The following is a 19,095-nucleotide window of genomic DNA, read 5'->3' on the forward strand; positions in this document are numbered from 1 at the left end:
CCACTAATTGTCTTTATCTGTCAGACTTCTTGTTTTGTAAAGGTGCTGGAGGCTTTGTCTCTTTAACCCTTTACAGGTTACACAAGAACAAGATAATCAGAATTAGTAGACGGAATAAAGTAGATTAATCTGGTTTAGTAGACGGGAATAAAATGAAATTCTGTTCTCTTGTGGAATGGATTATTGTAAGAAAGGGGCGTTCCTTTGCTGCTGTTATGTCACCTGTCCACAAGGGGCAGTGTGGAGTCGATTTGTAATGTAATGATATTAAACCCCCACCTTTAACACATAATACAGTTTTATGGGACAGACTGGAACACTTTATTGATGCTCATATGTTATTCTGTGGATCCGGTTGTGATTGTTCTGTTCATGTTGCAAACGGACCTCCAGAACCTCTGAGGAAGATTCTGGCGTGAACAAACGATGAATGAATATACAGTATGTACAATGAATTCACACCTGACACGTATTTTTCTTGTGAAAACTGAAATTAGATCTGACCACTATTTTATTTTATTAATGGTTTATAGTGCTGTGGAATAAAATGTTCATGACAGTAAAGCCTTTGCGTTTGTCTTTCTGTCGTCTCATGGGGAATGAGAAGAATTTGGAGTTCAGAGTATAAACATAATTATGCACTTTATATTAAGAATCTAATGTATTCATAATTATGACAGGTTACAGCAAAAACCAGCCGGAAGTAAAACATCAGAGACGTAAAACAAGCAGCAACAACAAAAGGTGGACAATCATGGAAAACAAGTCCAGACTCAGCAGCTTGTTGGAGATCAGGAGAGTTTATGATGTGGGTGGAGATGCTCAACTCTTCCTGGATCAATAATTCATATGAGATGTTATCTGCATACAAACACAGCTCTTTTTTAGGTTTACAGTGAGGTACAGAACAAGCTATTATTGGTAAGATAATTCAATCATTCATCAGATGCTTTTATTTTACATCGTGGAAGTCTGTCTGCAGAAAAGTGAAGGTTTGCATGAAGTCAGAAACTTTAATTTAAAATTTTTTTTACTATAATGTATAGCAAAATCACGCCTCTTATAGTTTTGGTGTCAGATCGTCCTTTGTTACCTCATTACCTCGTCTAGTTGCACAAATCCCACGGAGGGCTCGATTTGACAGGTGGACTGTAGTCACGTGGTGCAGAGCTGACGTCACCTTTCCTATAATTCTCTTTAAATTTGCTTTGCAATAATTTCAGAATGAAATGTGTATGAAAAGGGTCCATTAATCGAGTAAATCAATCAGTTTTATAGCTGTTTTATAGCTGTGGTGTTTTTCTCTGCAGTTGAATTTTCACGTTTGGTAATATTAAGAACGTTTTACCTGCAGTTTCATTTCATCCATCAGATGTCGCTGTTGCTCCTCTTGAAATGAGCTTGAAATGTAGGTTTAATTTCCATATACTGTACAGTATTAAGTGTTTTTTTTCAATTATGATTGACTCAAATTAATTACTATTTAAATGTAATATTTTATTACATTATAGCATGTCTATGGTAAAAAGATTTAATGTAATTTGACTTTAAAAAAAAAAGCGATGTTTGCAAAAGAAAACAAAACAGAGTGTTTGCAGAGGAAACCGGTTTTTGGCATTTTCCTCTGCATAAATGCATAAATGAAAGAAAACAGTTTTCCTTCAGGCGCTCTTCCCTTGCAGTCCGCTTCACCCTCGCCTCCCAGCATCTGTCACACCACCGCCTCCCAGCAGGCCTGCAAGCTACAATGATGAAATCATGGTAATTGGTGACCTGGTTTAAATAAAGCTTTACTGTCACTGGCATTTTCCTGTCGGATAGGTGTTCCTGTAGAAGCCACACAATGATCCCTGCAGAAGCTGTGCTGCAGGGAGATACCAGGTGGCGTGGACGCCTTTTGAATTTGCTAACAAAACACTCATCCTCATGTGGCATCAGTTAATCGGTGCAGATCTGCACCAGAGGGTTAGTTCTAACAGTCGTGACACAAATGAAGCCGTAGATTCGTTTCGCGAGGCATCTGCTGCTCTTCACTCCGATATCTTTACAATTTGCTTTCCGACGTTTCCTCCTTTCATCATGGAACAAAATGCGTCTGCAAGAAAATGAGAATGATTCACCTTGAATGAATGAGGTCATAATTAACTCATAAAATACTCAGATTCAATCCCGCATACCTCCCATATTTTCAATTCCGTTCGCTACTGTCTCCAGCGCCTGCAGAATGGAGGTGAGATTTCAGTTTAACAATAAGAATGAAGCAGGAATACGTCATCATCATTTGCTCCTCACCTTGATTTGGCCTGAATTAACCCACTGGCAGAGCTGAAGGAGGCCGGCGTCAGATTTGTTCATGTAGTCGATCACGGTGAATCGCTCTCGCGTGATATCCTTCGCCCGCAGGGCTTCCTGGATCTCCTCGCTCAGAACCGGAGGATAAGGCACGTCCTTGTTGTACTGTGAGATCTGCCCACACAGGATCACATGACCGCCGCGGTTCATCTGGAGGTCAGACGAGGTCAAAGCAGGAACATTAAGGACACAAGACATCTCAGAAATGACATTTTCAAGCCACAGAAACAGATTTCAGTCGATTTTCAGGGTCTAGCAGCACCTGAGTGATGATGGCGTCGCTGGTTGCTCCTCCCACATTATCAAAGTAAACGTCTACCCCATCGGGGCAGCACTCCTTCAGCCTGGTGGGGACGTCCTCCCGGCGGTAGTTGATAGCAGCAGTAAAGCCAAGGTCTTCCACTAAAATCCTGCACTTCTCATCCGAACCGCAAATCCCAACAACCCTGGTGCAACCGTCCAGCCTTCCGATCTGAGAGAGAAAGATTTTCCATTTATCGTTCTTACATTTCTACCCATCAAATAAATCACCTTTTTTCTTAATAGTGAATGAAAGACAACTCACAAACACGGCTGGATTTACCTGTCCAGCAATGGATCCACAGGCCCCGGCTGCACCACTCACTACCATAGTCTGATTGGCCCCTTTGGTCACATGACCTTTCTCCCTAATGCCCAACAACGCAGTGAGGCCTGTGAGGCCGATCACTCCCAAAAAGTAAGACAAGCGTCCGTCAACCATCTGTGGATCGACCTGCAGAGGAACGGAGACACATGAAACACATTTATCTAACTGGTAGCTTGTTTGTTAGCATATAGCTACTAAATAAAGGTAGCCTCCCAATAAAACACATTAATATCCCAAAGTCCTCCATTATTACACACTTATAAATACCAACGCTGAAATGTGATCATACTTCATGATGGATAGTCAAATGTAAACTTCTCCACAACTTTTTGTCTTCATGGTTGGAGACTTTTTGAGTGATCCAACAAACAAATAAATAAACAAACTCCATAAATGCATTTCAGAAAGGACAAATGCATAAAGACAAGTGTTTTCAGGCACAGATCCACCTTCTGGAGGACGCTTCCCTTCAGGACAGCCCGGGTCTGCCACGGCCAGGTGAAGCCCGTCACCACGTCCCCGGGGTTGAACCCGTTGAAGCGGCTGGACTCCACGGCGCCCACGCCTCCCCCATCCACGCACTCACCCAGCAGCCAGGGCGTCAGGTAGTCCGCCCCGGTGTCTTCATTCATTCTGCAGCGCTGCGGAGAAAAAAAACGACAGAACGATCCGCAAAAACAAAGAAGACCTGAACTTTTATTTAGGATTGTTTGTTTACTTTATTATAGAACAACATCCGGGTACCATATAAGGATCGACTGACAGGTAAAGCGTTCTCACTAGGACCTCCCCCTCCTCCAGCTCAGGTGCTAAAGTCCTCTCCTCCAGGCGGAAGTTTTCAGGGACAGGTGTCCCGTCCTTACCTGGACGTAGATGCATTTTTAGTTAATATCCTCCAGCGTAAGAAAAAAAACAAACTATATTTTCTCATGTTCCAAGTTTCCAACCTGGACGTAAGTTGAGAACAACTCTCTGAACGAGCATCCTTGGAGAGTAAAGTTAGCCTGGATCGCTACGCTACCCGTATGTGGAAGCTAAAATATAACACGCATGAAAGCAAAAGTCAAATTCAAGCTGCAAAGTTTTTTTTTTAAAGTAAGAGATTTAAAAAAAAAAAAATTAAATTATATTTTTAGCAAATAGCAAGGAAATAGATCCCGTTCGGACTTTAGCTAGCAGCCAAACAACCAAAGAACGACCTATTTAACTCGAAGCGAGAGAAGCTTCTGTAATGTACTTCCGTCTTCGCTTGAGTCTAGATAAACTACGGATGGTTCCCGTTCCAGTTTGGGTTTGCTTCTCTACATTTAAAACACAATTTTTCCTCAGTAAGAGACACATTTAACGGATTTGAATGTATTTCACTATTGATTAGGGTTATTTTTTTGTGCAAAAATATTTAAACTATTTTTATACATAATTCGGGCGCTATCGTGAGTCAGTTAAACGATCCCTGTATGACGTGGAGAGGTATTATCTTGACAGACGCAGCTGGAGCTGTTTTTACGTAAACGCAGCTGAGCTAACGTTATAACCACCAGGGTTGAACAGTCACTTCATTAATTCTTCACCAATCGAGCGTGTTGTGTAAGTAATTTATCCACATTTGCATCACAATTTAACCAAATTCTACCAAATCTAGCAGGTCCCGCAGACTGTGGCGCTGAATGCCCGTCTAACCAGTCGGAAAGCGGAGCTGGGAGGTGACGCTTTTGTTGTGGAATTTGAAAAATAAAAGTTTAGGTGGTTTCATGATCGAGGCGCTGCCGTTACGTTACGTCAGCAAAAAACACCGGGGGGGGGGATGAAGACTGGTGAGCCATGGAGGGACATGCCTTTATGTAAGTATTTTTTAATGCTCATTGTTTTGCTTGCTGCGTTATTGATGCGTGAGCACCTTGTTATTAGCCTCATGAGTAGAGCTAGCCGTAATGAAGCGTTGTTAATGCGGTGGCTTTACCTGATTGCACCCCCAGCCCCCCCACCCCCATCCTCATCCCTCTTCCCTCCCCATGACTGACACATTTCAAAAAGCCCCAGATGACATTAATGCTCAGAGTTGCAACTGCTGACCTCTTTACTTATCAGTTAAACTAGCAGGAATCTGTCAGTTCAAGGATTTCACTGCAAAAATATCAGGAAGTCAAGAGAAGGTAGCCTCGAACAGGGGCGACTCTAGATGTGGATCCCCTCTGAGCCCCCCACTCTCCATCGCTTAAAGTTTATATTTAATTTTTAATGTTTACTTGATGTTTATGTTAAATAACATACGAGCTTCTTTTGGGTTAGAACTGCATTTCAGTTTCATCCCTGAGGAGGCCTCGGATCACTTTGCAGCTTTTGTTCCGAGTTAAAGGTTCGTGTTTCATATCAAGTCATTTTTGCACACCGGGCGATGTGATCCAGATTTCTGCTGTGTCACAATAGAGGCTTGATAAACTATTCTTGTTATCTTGAAATCAGTACTTTCATGCAATATCACAGGAATTATACTAGCGTAAACTAATAGCAGGAATGAATCAGCGATTAAACCAGATCCATGAATCGTGCACACCTGAATCCAGTATTACCTGCACCAAAGGAGAATGACAGTTCAAGTTCTGAGCAAATTCAATTAAATTTAAAAAAAAACCTTTATTTGTGCCTCCAAGGGGCAATTGAAGACATATAGAGCAGTAGTATTGCAAGGACTTGTGTAAAAAAAATTGGAATTGCAGAGTGCAAAGAACAAAAACAACATTAAAAGACACAGACAAACAGATATGTGCAATGAGATAATAAATATATAAAAGACCAGAATAGAAACTATGAAAACTATAAAGATATTCAGAGCCGCTATGAAGATATACAGAGCAGATTTTGTTGAAATTCTGGAGAAGTGAAACCCAGCCCATCAGATTTTATTTGTGATTCTTTCCAGCATCAAATTCCTTCTTCCTCCTCCAGACATGCTGCTGATCTGGAGGGCCCAGAAGGTCCGGTTTGGTTTGATGACTCCACAGAGCAGCTTCCCAAACCTTCTGGGTCCGATCTAGATGGTTCTGAGCTGCTGGAGCCACTTTTTTTGGGTGGTGAATAGCTAGAAGCTGATGTAGATCTAGACCTATGGGACTTTAGTGCTGGAATGAGACGAAGAAGTTCAATCTGAACTACATCTGATCTGTTGATGATGATGATTATATTCAAGAAATTAATTTATTTAGAGTCAAAAAATCAATTGTTAAGAATTTGATCTATTGATCTACTTCATCTGCCCCTCTGTGATTGGTTTTTATTGATCAATACTAGATTTCCCCAACAAACCCAACTTTCACTGGAGGTTATAAACCATCTTGCAGCCTCCTTGCTGCGTCACCCTCCACAGAAAAATTTACCCTGTGGAGTAGAACGACTCCTAACCCCCCCCCCCCAGTTCCTCCCCCCTCCTTCAACCCACGTCCAGCCTCATGTGTCGGAATTTCCCGCATGCTCTGAGCTCCTGCTCCGTAAATTACGGCTTCTTCCTTCCATGTCAGAGGAAAGCCTTATATGGGCATGGAAGTGGGCGTGACTATGTCGCTGTTTGCTGGTAGGGAGGGAAAGGGAGGGGGGGTCACAAGACAACCAGAGACTACAGCGGCAGGCCCGCATAGAGATTGGCGGTGCGAGTTTTTTGTGTGTGTGTGTGTGTGTGCAATAGCGGTGTAATCTTGTGCAACCGATCAGCGGGGAGTCGCTGCGGACTCGGCCGTAGCGGAGAGCTTGGTCCGCGGCGGGGCGCGAGGCGACAGCCCGCTGGGAAGTGGGATGCGTGCAGCCTCCGCCGCGCGTCTGTGTCTAGTGGGCCGCCGAGAGCTGCGCGAATCCTGCGGGCCGACAGTGAGTATCCGGGACTCGACGGTGGTGGTGTTGTTGTTGTTGTTGTTGTTGTTGTGGGGGAGTTTAACAGATGTGTCGTTGATCGATCCGAGGTGATCAGCTGGTCTCCACGCGTGGATCGGTGCAACAAAGAGCGTAAACAAAGCTGGTTATAGAAAGTGAAGGAAGGAAGGAAGGAAAGGAATCAAGGAGGGGGGGGTCCAGGAAGAACCCCGTCCTATGGGGTAGATGTTGGTGTCCCTGCACACCACAGGCCTCAGGTTTATAAGGGAAAACGGGGCTGGATTAGCCGCGGTAATGCCGCCTGACATTTATTGTAAGCCCCGTCCAACGTGTTCCTTTGTGTACCGGGTTAAACCCGGGACTTGTGCAAGGTTGCACTAGTGATGCGTCACGACGTTCCCTCACCTCTCACTGTTTGGTGCTTGTTGCTCACACCGATCTGCAGCAGCAGCTCTGCAGGAAAAGGCTGCACCGCCTGACAACACGGATACAGACCTGGTTTGAACCCCTGCTGCACCCCCTCCCCTACCAACCAACCCCCCAGTTCCGTGTCTGGAAGTGAACACTTACACTTTTTTTTTTTTTAAAGGAATGTTGCTGGTCTGTGTTTTATTTGATGCGTTGATCGTGTCTGACAGGAAGTTTGAAAGTGCCACAAACACACCGGCGGCGAAACAGGAAGAGGACAACGGACGTCTGAGTCAGCAAAAACCAAAGACGACATGCTGTTAGTTTATAAACTATGTTTGATTTAATATGTGTGATTGTTTTTAGAGGACGGTTCAGGGTTGTGGAAGTCAAAGTCCGAACATCTACTGGATTGTTTGCGCTAACGTGAGGATTGTGTTGACGTGTCCATAGATTTACAACGTTCTCATATGTTGTTTGTTGTTGTTTTCTTGAAGCTGTACCTCTGGAAACGTCAATCAGAATGCTAATGCTAACATGCTAGCCAGTCTTGTGCATGAACATCCTAAATGATGATGTCATATCCGAGGGGCGATAAAGAAACGAAGCAGAAACTGATCCCAGAACGTGGACTAGCAGGGGCGGGGCGTCATGATGGAAGGCAGGTAGCTCCGCCCCCCCATTACACACCTGAGCGTGTGGAGTTGAGGAGGTCAGACCTGTGTCATGGTTGATCTGACACCCCCCCCCCAGTGGGCTGGCCCGTCAGGTTGGGTCTGACTTGGCTTTAGAAGACCTCTCCAAGCAGACGCTGACAGGAAGCGAACGAGTTAGCAGAAGGCGTTAGCATCGCAGGCGCTTTGTGTTTCCGGAGGGACGCCATGGTGACGAGGCCGGGTTTGGAATCAGTTGTTATGTCTGGTGTGTGTCTCGTTTCTCCAGAGTCAGGAATGTCATCACACGAAACCCGGACTACCTCTGAACGTCTTGAGTTCAGACCTATGTGTGTGTGTGTGTGTGTGTGTGTGTGTGTGTGTGTGTGTGTGTGTGTGTGTGTGTGTGTGGGATGGTGCTAGCAGCTCTGACCGGGTCAGGCTGTTTGCTAGCTACTGTGTGGCGGTCCGGCCCCCGAGCAGTGCAGGATCTGAACAGCTGCAGTCGTCTATTTTAAGACGCTTGTGTTTCGCCGGGCCGCCGGAGCAACGGCCGACAATCGTCCGTAAAAACCCGCGTAAGGAACAGCCCGACAAATAGTTTGTGTTTGGAAATGCAAATCTGTGCATGCACAAGAGCGTCAGTATTTTTATTTCTCACTGACGCACAGAGGATTGAAATCCTAACAGTAACAGTCGGCGTGCATCTTAAGACTTAGCAGCCGGCGCAGCGTCAAAAATCTGCTTCGGAGCCGCTCCATTGGTCGATATTTGTCCTCGTGGGTTTCCATGGTAGTTCTCCAGATCCTCCCCGACAGGCTGTGAGAGGCCGCTCCGGCTTTTCCCCGGCGTCGCTCGTGTCACGGTGACTCACGCTTTGCTCACTTTCAGTTGCCCTTCTTCTTCTTTTTTTTTTCCAAGTTTGCAGCCACGGTTCAAAAGGTTCCCTTTTCACATCCGATGATGATGATTTGCTCGATCTCTGGCGGGAAAAAGCTCGTCCTTTCTGCTGCCAGATGGGTCAGCCTTTTTTTTTTTTTTTTTGTCATCTAACATCAGTGCTGATGTCATTAATCATGATGCAGCAATATCCTGTGATGACACAACCGGGACGCGATGGGGCGATCGGTTCCTGTCTGACCGGATCTTCTTTCAGGGTTTTATAGATGATCGTCATCCAGGGTTCATTCTGTTAAATATTTATCTGAACAAGGAGGGGGTGTCGGTCACTCATGTGGAGGTGCGTCACAGGTGCGACCCGGAATGGGGGGGTAAAACCAGGTCTGAACGGCGTGGCTCGGTGAAAGCTGACCATCCTCCTGCCCTCCATTCTCACCTTTCAACAAAGACCCGTTGTTGAAAAAGCAAACAGCAGGTTTTCAAATGGTTGAAGTGGGGGGTGGCGGGTGATAGTGAAACCCCACCCCCCCTCCTTTAGTCTGACAGCTCTATTCCTGACCTCTGGTTTTCTCTTCACAGGGTGTCGCCCATGAAAGACAACAACACTCGAGCTTCTTCAGATCTTCTCAACTCACGCCGCCGGGCGTCACGAAGGATCGTCTCCGTCGCGTCTCGTAGTCCGGATACGCTCGAGGGCTAAACGGCTCGGAAAACACTCGCCCGTCTCCCGGCTCATTCATGCCCGTCATGAGCTTGCCAGCTCAGCAGAAACCTGGCGCCAAACGAACGGGCAAACGCATCACGTTCTTCAGTGAGCAAAGCGTGGCGATGAAGGAGATGTCCCAGCATCCCGAGGGGTCCTACTACGTCCCGGCCGGCACGGCGTCGGAGCCGGGGCAGAGCGAGGCGGCGAGCACCGTCACCTCCAACCCGGAGGGGCCTCACATGTACCTCAACTCTGTCATCTTCAGTCCAGACAAGGGTGACCAGAGCAGGGGCCACTATCAGCAGACGGTCCCCATGAAGTGGACTCACCAGGAGCCCAGCCAACAACAACAACAACAACAACAACAACAACAGCAGCAGCCGCCGGCTCTGTCCCAGCAGCAGAGGGCGGCGTCCTGGAACCCCGTGTCCAACTGGGGACAGAACATGGGGAGCTACATCGGCGTGACGGACTCACGGACTCAAAACGCCTTCGCCAAGTCGATGCACGACACGTCCGGCTTGCCGCCCCCCAACAGACCCACAGACAAGCTGCCCAACCCAGTAGTTGAGGCGTACCGGGATGCCGTTCAGACACGGGGGCTGGAGTGGGAACAGCAGCAGCAGCAACAACAACAGCCGCCGCCGCCACCACCGCCCCAAACCTTTCAGGAGACGTTAAAACCGGGGGCGCTGAACCCCCAGCAGCACAGCATCGCCCACCCGGGAGGAAGCTCCGTCCTGCAGCCCTTCCAGCTGGCGTTCGGTCAGCCCAAGCAACACCTACCAGCTTACTACCAGTCCTTCCAAGGGAACAGGACCACCCTCCCCAACCCGCCCGTGTACCCGCCGCAAGCCAAAGCCCCCCACCACCTTCAGCAGCTGCAGAAGCAGCAGCAGCAGCATCACATCATCCAGCAGCAGCTTCAGCAGCAGCAGCATCAACAGATGATTCAGCATCAACAGCTGCAGCAACAAAAGATGCAGCAGCAGCAGCAACAACAGCAGCTCCAGATTCAGCAGCAACTGCAGCATCAGCAGTTGCAACAACAAAACCCCCACGTGCTCGACTTTTACCCCGGCGCTCCCAACGCGCACCCCCACCCTCACCCGCACCCGCAGCCGGTGGTGGTGCACTCCCAGGAGTCCTCCGCTCCTCCGGCGCCGCCAAAGATACAGGAGCCGCTCATCCAGGACGTCACCCCGGAGCCGCAGCAGCAGCCGTCGGAACCCCCCCAGTTGGACCCCGCGAGCCAATCGGAGCACCCGAACGCCACGCAGTTTCAGACGCAGCTTCGGAGATCGCGCCGGCTTTCCAAGGAGGGCGGGGCACCGTCGGACAATCCGTTTCTCGCGGTTTCTCCGGATCAGGCGGCGGCGGCGGCGCCGGGACCGCAAAACGGCGGCGCCGCCCGCGACGTCCAAGCGGCGCCGACGGGGGTGATCCAGAGCACACGCAGGAAACGGAGGGTGTCCCAGGAGGCCAACCTGGAGACGCTCGCCCAGAAGGCGTCGGAGATGGAGTCGCTGCCGCCACACGTGAGTGTTCACTTCTTGTTCTTGTTGTTCTGAGGAAACGTCCAGCTTGTTCCACTCCTGGGTTCCTCCCTGGCGTAGATACGGATCAGGATTTTTAACATTTTTGTTAACAAAATGAATTTAAAAAAAGAATAATAATAAAAGAAGAATAATAATAATAAATATATATATAAATAATAATACATAAAAATAATAATAAAAATAATAAAATATACAATAAAATGATAAAGAATTAAATAAGCACATCTCTTTAATTCAAAAGTGTTGTAAACAGTCGATAAGAGTGTGGGAAAAGCTAGTACAGACAGAAGGTGGTTTAATATCAGTATGGGGAGGGTTCATAAACATTTAAATTACCGTAAATAATAAAATAGTTTGTCGCTATATTGCGAATTTTCATTGGTGATCCTGGAACACATTAACCGTGAATAGCGAGGGATTACACTGTGAACTGATTTCTGTAGAACTCTGGGATCCGGGTCATAACAATCACGTCGTTTGGCCTTGAAGGACGTCTCGTCGTCTTCTTGCTTTCCTCCTTCTCTTCTTCTCTCTCTATCTGTTGCCTTTCAAACTAAATAACCTCTAAACAAGAAAGAACACAGCGTTCCAAAAAAAAAAGCTTCGCACTTTTATATCTTTTATATATCCTCGCTGCAAACGTCCGGAAGTCTTAATTGCTAATATCTGAAGCGAGAGCTGGAAAAAAAAGAATGTATTTTATTATCCCGGGGTATAATTGCGTTGAGACTTGGGCTCCCTGAGCAACTCGGAACAAACGGTCTGACGCCGCTGCCAGCGAGGCGGTGCCAGAAACTTGTGATTAACGCCTCGCCGGGGAAGAGATGCTGAATGTAATCGGCGACAGACGGAGGCGAACATAAACTCCACAAACGGCTTCTTGTGGTGCCGGACTGGAAGACACTTCATCTGTGTTCGTGCACCGAAATGTCTTCGATTGTGCAACAAGTTGTGAGTCAGTGTTTCTGCAGTCCGGGCCGATCGTACGGTGTTTGGTTACACACACACCCCCATCCCATCACAAGAAAGCCTGGCCTCGCCTGCACTCTCTCTTTCTCCCCTCCCCTCCCCTGCATGTGTGTGGTGGTGGTGGTGGTGGTGGTGGTGGTGGGTGGGGGGTCACCCCAGCATGCAAAGCTCAGCAGAATGTCTCTGGTGTAGGCGCTGGAGTTTTCCACCAGCAGCAGTTAAGTTAGCGCGGATTCCACCGACACGACCACCAAGATGCAGCGACGGGACGCAGCCGCCCCCAGATGGTGGGTGAGGGGGGCGTCGGGAGGCGCCGCGGCCGATGAACCTGTCCCGTCTGTGTGTTCGTTTGTTGACACGGCAGGATCCGGCGCTCGGTTTGAGCGGCGACACAAGTTTTAGCGGTTACCTGTTCGCGTCGACGATGAGTTTGTTTGACGTTTTCCTCGCTGCGACGCTGAGCTGCAGTTGAACCGACCGTTTGTCCAGAAACGTACATGCGGTCGATCTCTCCTCTTCATGCTGATGGATGCTTTGAAAACGCCTCTTCCTCCTCTTCCTCCCCCGTCTTCCTCAGGACCCCCACCGGCCGTGGAGCCCCGCCGACTCTGAGGGTCCCAACGGGAAGCGTCCCCGAGACGACAGCCTCCTCCCGCTGGTCATCCCCGTGTCGGTGCCGGTGCGACGGCAAGACCCCCCATCCTCCTCCTCCTCCTCCTCCCCCCCCGACCGGGACGAGGCGGCCCTGGCCTCCGGCTGGCCCCCCAGGCTGACCAGCTCCCAGGAAGCGGGCCACGCCGACCACAAGCCGTCGGTCATCGTCACGCGCCGACGCTCGCTCAGGAACTCCCTGTCGGAGGGATCGGAGCAGGTGTGTGTGGGGGGGGGGGGCGTTTGTGCTTTTTATACCTTTTTTTTTTTTTACATTTCAATTTCATACCGTCAGAATTGCTTTTTTTTTTTTAAAGATGCTGAGATCGCCTGTTCTCCCAACCCCCCCCACCCCCCACCCCCATTTTCCATTCCATCTCAGCTGCTGCTCTTCAATCCTTGTTTTTATGCCACATCGCTCCCTCTCCCTTCCCCCATTCCTGCCTCGTGTCTCCCCTGCCCCCATTTTCAGACTTTCCTCCCCGAGTCTGTTTCATTTTGGGTGGGGGGGGGTTTCTGTGTCCCAGTTGTAGCAGATTATCAGGTTTTACCGCTGCCGTACGCAGCCGTCCTGATTGAGGGGGTCAGGGGGGTGTCTGGTTCTTTTGTGCTCAAACGCTTCACCCCCCCCCCCCAGAACGGAGGAACCGATGGAGAAAAAGACGACGATGGCAAAAAGTCCAAGCGGCGCCCCCGGCCCGAGCCGCTCTTCATCCCGCCGCCCAAACCGGGCCTGTTCATCGCGCCGCCGGTCTACTCCAGCATCACCCCCTACCAGAGCCACCTGCGCTCGCCCGTCCGCCTCGCCGACAACCCCCTCAGCATCCCCCCCTACACGCCGCCGCCCATCCTCAGCCCCGTCCGCGAGGGCTCCGGCCTCTACTTCTCCACCTTCCTGTCTTCCGCCGCCGCCGGCAGCCAGGGCCTCCCCCCGCCCGCCACGCCCAAGTCGGCAACGCGCAGCCTGTTGCGCTCCAGTAAGTAAACAACAATAACAACAACGGGTGACCCCGGGAGACAATGAAGCGCTTTTTGATGATGTCACTGAGTGGGTGTTGTGTCGCTGCTCTTGCAGACAGCTGTGACATCACGCCGCCCGTCCTGTCGGCGATGGGCGAGGCCACGCCGGTCAGCATAGAGCCGTGAGTAAACCCCAAAAGCACCGTCCTGACCTCAGTGACCCCACACCCACACACCTACCCCCCTGCAAGACCAGCAGAACCATAAAGATCAGAAGATCCAGGAATGAAAATCTGATTTTAGAAATAAATATTCTGGAGTGAATAAAACAAATCCATCCGAACTGAATTCTGATTGGTTGAAAGCCCCCCCCCCTCTCCGGTCCTCTCCTCTTCCAGACGGATCAACATCGGGTCGCGGTACCAGGCCGAGATCCCCGAGCTGAGGCAGCGATCGGACGTGGAGCTGGATCGTCACAAAGCCGAACTGGTCTGGACTCCACCGGTGGAACTGGAAGGGAGAGCTGAGCACCAGAAGAAAGGTGAGAGGAACATCACCAGGAGGGGGCTGCTAGCAGCTGTTACCTCATGCTAACGTGTGTGTGTGTGTGTGTGTGTGTGTGTGTTCCAGTGGATGACCTCATGCACCTGGCCTGCTCCAGTGTTTTCTGCGGTGGAGGCACCAACCAGGAGTTAGCTCACCACTGTTTGCACGAGTGCAAAGGGGACATAATGGTGAGACAGCACAATGATCAGTACGGCCTGGGGGGGGGGGGGGGGGGGGTTAGTGAGCTAGCAGCGGTTCTGCTGAAGTTAAAACGGTAGTTTTAGGTTTCTGCTTCCTGTTTTCAGAGGGAAAGATCCTGATGACGGTTTTTAGAATCATAACGATCGTTATTTTCAGGGTTTTATATTTATTAGTTGTGGACTTATTCATTATTACTTTATCGATCGTTAGTTAGTCATTAGCCTTCAGGCTAGTCGTAGTCGCACATGTTTTTTCCAGGCTTGTTTCAGGTGTTTGTGTCTGCAGGAGGAAGTGACTGATGTGTAGACTTTTCAGTTTTAGACGTTCTGAAAGCAGATTATTCTGAGATGCTTCGGTTAGCGTAGCGGAAAGCAGAAGAGATGCACATCCAGATACTGGGGGGTGTGGGGGGTCATGGGAAAATAAAGATAACCAAAAATTTGAATTATTCCTCTGGTGAAAACACCAAAATCTTGTCTCAGTTGTGATGGTGAACTGAATATATGTGGGTTTCTGGCTGGTTGTCAGGTGGCAGGTCCACAGTAGCGTATTATTAGCGTTAGCATTCAGTCATCAATATCTTTCTTATCTTTGTACCATAAGATCAAGATGAAGCAACGCCTTTAAAGCACATAAAAACAGCCTGTTTCTCAACGCTGATGACTGATTGGACCAGACCGGACTGAGCTACTGGTAGAGACTCAGACCCAGTAAGCAGCACTGGTCCAGCGTCGTCAAGGCAACCATAAAGCACCCACTCTTGGCTGAGGTCTTTTTCAGCGTTCGTCCAATCAGACGGCTTCTCGTTTGACTCTATCCTTATTTGTCGCGCGTTTAACGACGACGTCTCGCCGCGGCGACCCGTCGATGATCACATGACGTGTTTTTTTTTTTTTTTTTTTTTCTTTCTTTCTTTCAGGCGGCGCTGTCGCTCCTGATGCTGAGGAGTCCCATATTCCCAAAGTCCCATCACCTGTCGGAGTACCACTACTCAGGTGAGACACGCCTCCGTCGCGTTCATCAGGCGATTCGCCGATTGTCTTTTTTTTTTTCTGGGGTTTTTTTTTTTTTTTTTTTTGACTGATTGGACCAATGAGAGCTGAGACTTTATTAACCCTTAACGTTTAAACCTTTTTATCTGTAGCTAAGCTCACTTTTTACCAGCCTGGTTTTTATTTCCACCAGTGACTTCCTGCGGCGGCGGCCTCCATCATGGCAGCTGCAGCAGTGAGAGTGTTGTGGTGACTGTCTGGGGGGTGGGGGGGTGGTTTATAGCATGTGGTTAATCCCATGCAGAAGACAGGGGAGTCATTGTGAATGCATGTGAGCTTTTTAAGGCTGGGGATGGGGGGGGTGTTGGAGTGATCTTGTTGGGGTTCTTCACTCGTTCAGTTTAGTCTGGAGAGTCTTGAGTGTTTTTAACTGGCTTTAAAATGCGGCATCCCCCCCACACACACACACACAGGATCAGACAGCTGGACTGCAGCTGAGCGGCGCCAGTTCAACAAAGGCATCGCGGCGTACAAGAAGGACTTCTTCATGGTGCAGAAACAGGTAGGATCGGAATCCGCCGGCGCCGTTCTGTTTACGGGACCTCCAGACGTTCTCCTCGTCTGGGCGGGACAGGAAGTACCGTCACCGGAGAACAATGTCCCCACTTCCTGGAATCATTTTGATCATCGCAGTCAGTTGTTTTGTTTTTTAACCAGAAAGGAGAACTCAGTGTTACTCGTCGTTTATTTAATTTGAGATAAATAAATGTGTGTGTGTGTGTGTGTGTGTGTGTGTGTGTGTGTGTGCGCGCGTCTCAGGTTGTCAGCAAGTCAGTGGCGCAGTGTGTGGAGTTCTACTACACCTACAAGAAGCACGTGAAGATGGGACGCAACGGGACGCTGATCTACGGCGAGTCGGAGCCCCCGGAGAGCAGGAGCGGCGAGGAGGCGACGGAGCAGAAGGTGTGAAGAGCGACGCGATTTTAGTCGATTCACGCGACGGAAACGGTTCACACACATCACGTGACGTCAGCTGAGTCTTAAACGGAGCCCGGGTGACCGTCACGCGTCTTCTTGTTTCGGTCCAGCAGGGCCCCCCCCACAGGCTGGAGACGCAGCCGGAGGAGGACAGCAGGAAGTGGGAAGGGTCAGCTGACAGGAAACAGGAAGTGGGTCCCACCAGGGTGGCGCACGTTCTGCAGGCGACTCAGAATGTGAGTGTGAAACGGATGATCAGGTGTGCGTTTCTGTTCCGCTCTTTCTGATTGGAGCTCAGATTAAGCCGACGCCCCTCACATCACCTGGTTCAGGAAGGAGTCTCTGGAGCTGCTAGTGGCTGCTAACTGCTGCTAGCTGCTTTTAAATCTTCCCGCTGTAGATATAGTCATGTTGTTTGAGTTTACACGACCCCGCCCACTCAGTGGGAGGAGCTACGAGGCTGTTGTTTTGTTCAGTATTTATAAACAGAGGCGGCGTAAAGACGGGTGTTGCTGCAGCGTTGTTGTGTAATCCGTGTGTAAGAAGCATGCAGAGGTCTGATCCAGTGCTGCTCTCAGATGGGGGGGGGGGTGTCTCTGAAAGCCATAACCAGGCAGCAGCGATCAGATAAACAAGATGGTCAGAGACAGGAAGTAGATGAAGGGTTAACATCTGATCAAAAGGATTATATAAAATATAAAAAAAAAATCAAGTTATTCTGGACCAGATCTGCTGCCCCCTGCTGGACATGTTGGGGACGTGTGGCTGAAGGCCACCAGGGTTAAATCTTCATCATGTGTTAGCAAACAGGAAACCTTCATCTTCATCACTCACTGCCAGAACATCCAGAAACTTCATGGATGTTTGGTACAGATAGAGATAATATGATATATGTAGAGATATAATGTATATGTATATAATATATATAAATACAAATATATATATATATTACAAATAAAATACAAATATATACATTTATATATTATATATAATAAATGTTATATATACTGTATATATATATATATAAACTTTAATATAATGTTGGAGATATATAATACGTATATATGTACGTATTATATATATATATATAAATACACACAGACACTTGATCAGCTTATGTGCATTTATTAAAATGTCTTTTGACCCCCCCCCCCCTCTCCAGCCTGGGACGGTCCTCATCATGAAGGGGCCGGACGACGTGCTGATGGACCACCCGCTGTCCCGGGTCATCCACCCGCCTCCCCCCACCAACAGGCCGCGCTACGACGGTAACGCCCGGCGGACCAGCCCCCCCACAGGGAACAAAGGAGCAGCCGGTCAGGAGGGAGAGTTCCCCTGCAAGAAGTGTGGAAGGTGAGCTGGGAAATCTCCCATCAGCCCCTGCTGCTGTTTTGGAGATTGGTGTTTGGTTAAGTAACAGCCAGAGCCTGTTGTTGCCAACGGTCTCCTAGCAACAGAAACACAGTAGATAAGGTAGATGGAGGCTGGCGTCACCTTTTACCCGTTTGGTGGCTACGGATTAGCCTCCAGCGGGGCAGATCCAGAGGATTATCACCCCTTCACAGTCGGTAAGGGGGGTATGAAGGGCATAATTTGAAACCGGGTTAATTCGTGGAGCAGCAGCAGATTCACAGCTGAGATGTCTGTTGTTCTATGATTGACCTTTGAACCCGCAGACAAACAGTCACCCGGGCCAGAAACTGTTAGCGGCTGCCACCAGCCTGCTTATCAAACTGTCCATTCATCCCAGTAAAGTCCAGAGTCTGGAGACCAGTTTAAACTTTAATCTGGTTTCTGGGTTCAGAATATGACCCCAAAGAGGGCGGGGCTTAACTCCTGCCTGTGATCGTTTAATTTGAACTATTTTTGTACCATTTTAAGAGGGTTTATTTTCTAATATTTGTGCTGATGGTTTATGAAAGAACATTGGTAACCTTGGTAACCACCAGCTCTTCTTTCTTCCTCTCTTTCCCGCAGGATCTTCTTCAAGGTGAAGAGCCGCAGCGCCCACATGAAGAGCCACGCCGAGCAGGAGAAGAAGGCCGCCGCGCTGCGCCAAAAGGAGGCCGAGGAGCGGGCCAAAGCCGCCGCCGAGGCCGCCGCCCTGCTGGCCGCTCGGCAGCAGAACGGCACCCGGCAGATGGGTGGGGACAGCACCAACGAGGACTCGTCGGACGAGGAGGACGACGAAGACGAGGACTGGCAGTGACGACAGAGACGAGCAGAACCTTCGGCGACGCATTCAGGGACTCTGATGTGTGTCTGTAAAAACGGGTACAACTCTTAACTCCCTTTATTCTTGCTTGAGAAGCCTTTCTGGAGTTACCTCTACTGGTCACAGGGCTCAGTCACATGACGACGGCGACGTCCCGCCGCGCCGCTGACTTCCTGTCTCGCCCCAAGTCCTTCAGACTGGGGGGGGGACCTCTCTGGAACTCTTTATTTTTATTTTTATTTTTTTTCCTTGCTGGTGTGAACGTTGAAATCCGGTCGTGTGGGAGGGGGGGGAGAGAGACGATCGATGTTGTGGGCGGGTCGATGGGCGGGGTCTGCCCCGCCCCTCCCCCTGCGCTCGAAGCTTTTCAGACGCATGTTTTGAGCCGCGTGGTTTCCTCTGTGAGCGTTCTGTGAATCCTTCGTCATTTCTCCGATTCGTCTTCACTGTCGATGCCTTTTGGTGTTTTTGATGCTTTTTACCTTCAAATGACAATCAATCAGTTTTACACTGTTG

At 49.1% G+C, this 19,095-nt stretch overlaps 2 protein-coding genes across 4 annotated transcripts; one reads left to right on the top strand and one right to left on the bottom strand.

Moving 5' to 3' along the window:
- Window positions 1–1,519: 1,519 nt before the first annotated feature.
- ptgr2 (prostaglandin reductase 2) lies at window positions 1,520–4,159 on the bottom strand. The gene is made up of 8 exons (XM_068339043.1): window positions 3,928–4,159; window positions 3,725–3,843; window positions 3,430–3,621; window positions 2,936–3,106; window positions 2,615–2,824; window positions 2,293–2,502; window positions 2,178–2,217; window positions 1,520–2,095 (listed from the first exon to the last, which is right to left on the bottom strand). Exons 1-8 carry the CDS (start codon window positions 3,962–3,964, stop codon window positions 2,031–2,033), a joined length of 1,044 nt encoding a protein of 347 aa, XP_068195144.1. The 5' UTR covers window positions 3,965–4,159; the 3' UTR covers window positions 1,520–2,030.
- A 348-nt stretch (window positions 4,160–4,507) lies between these two features.
- mideasb (mitotic deacetylase associated SANT domain protein b) lies at window positions 4,508–19,095 on the top strand. 3 transcript variants are annotated; one of them, XM_068339066.1, is made up of 13 exons: window positions 4,508–4,821; window positions 9,382–11,046; window positions 12,614–12,907; window positions 13,325–13,664; window positions 13,763–13,829; window positions 14,046–14,188; window positions 14,278–14,381; window positions 15,314–15,389; window positions 15,860–15,948; window positions 16,206–16,349; window positions 16,475–16,600; window positions 17,527–17,717; window positions 18,342–19,095. In XM_068339066.1, the coding sequence occupies exons 2-13, from the start codon at window positions 9,541–9,543 to the stop codon at window positions 18,571–18,573; spliced, it is 3,312 nt and encodes a 1,103-aa protein (XP_068195167.1). In that variant the 5' UTR covers window positions 4,508–4,821; window positions 9,382–9,540; the 3' UTR covers window positions 18,574–19,095. The 3 variants fall into 3 exon arrangements, with proteins under 3 accessions (XP_068195167.1, XP_068195166.1, XP_068195168.1); XM_068339065.1 differs by lacking the exon at window positions 4,508–4,821 and adding an exon at window positions 6,596–6,838; XM_068339067.1 differs by lacking the exon at window positions 4,508–4,821 and adding an exon at window positions 6,596–6,838 and having other exon boundaries at window positions 16,478–16,600.

The sequence above is a fragment of the Antennarius striatus genome, chromosome 17 (genome assembly GCF_040054535.1).
Source record: "Antennarius striatus isolate MH-2024 chromosome 17, ASM4005453v1, whole genome shotgun sequence".
Classification (NCBI taxonomy): domain Eukaryota; kingdom Metazoa; phylum Chordata; class Actinopteri; order Lophiiformes; family Antennariidae; genus Antennarius; species Antennarius striatus.

What these genes read in the sequence shown, in the direction of transcription:
- ptgr2 (XM_068339043.1), bottom strand. Translation starts at nt 3,964, where the DNA reads ATGCTCGTTCAGAGAGTTGTTCTCAACTTACGTCCAG. An exon ending in GTGGATCCATTGCTGGACAG is followed by an intron (nt 2,825 to 2,935) that starts GTAAATCCAGCC and finishes TTTCTCTCTCAG; the next exon opens with ATCGGAAGGCTGGACGGTTG. An exon ending in TTAATTCAGGCCAAATCAAG is followed by an intron (nt 2,218 to 2,292) that starts GTGAGGAGCAAA and finishes TCCATTCTGCAG; the next exon opens with GCGCTGGAGACAGTAGCGAA.
- mideasb (XM_068339066.1), top strand. Translation starts at nt 9,541, where the DNA reads ATGCCCGTCATGAGCTTGCCAGCTCAGCAGAAACCTGGCGCCAAACGA. An exon ending in AGCTGAGCACCAGAAGAAAG is followed by an intron (nt 14,189 to 14,277) that starts GTGAGAGGAACA and finishes TGTGTGTTCCAG; the next exon opens with TGGATGACCTCATGCACCTG. An exon ending in TCTTCATGGTGCAGAAACAG is followed by an intron (nt 15,949 to 16,205) that starts GTAGGATCGGAA and finishes CGCGCGTCTCAG; the next exon opens with GTTGTCAGCAAGTCAGTGGC.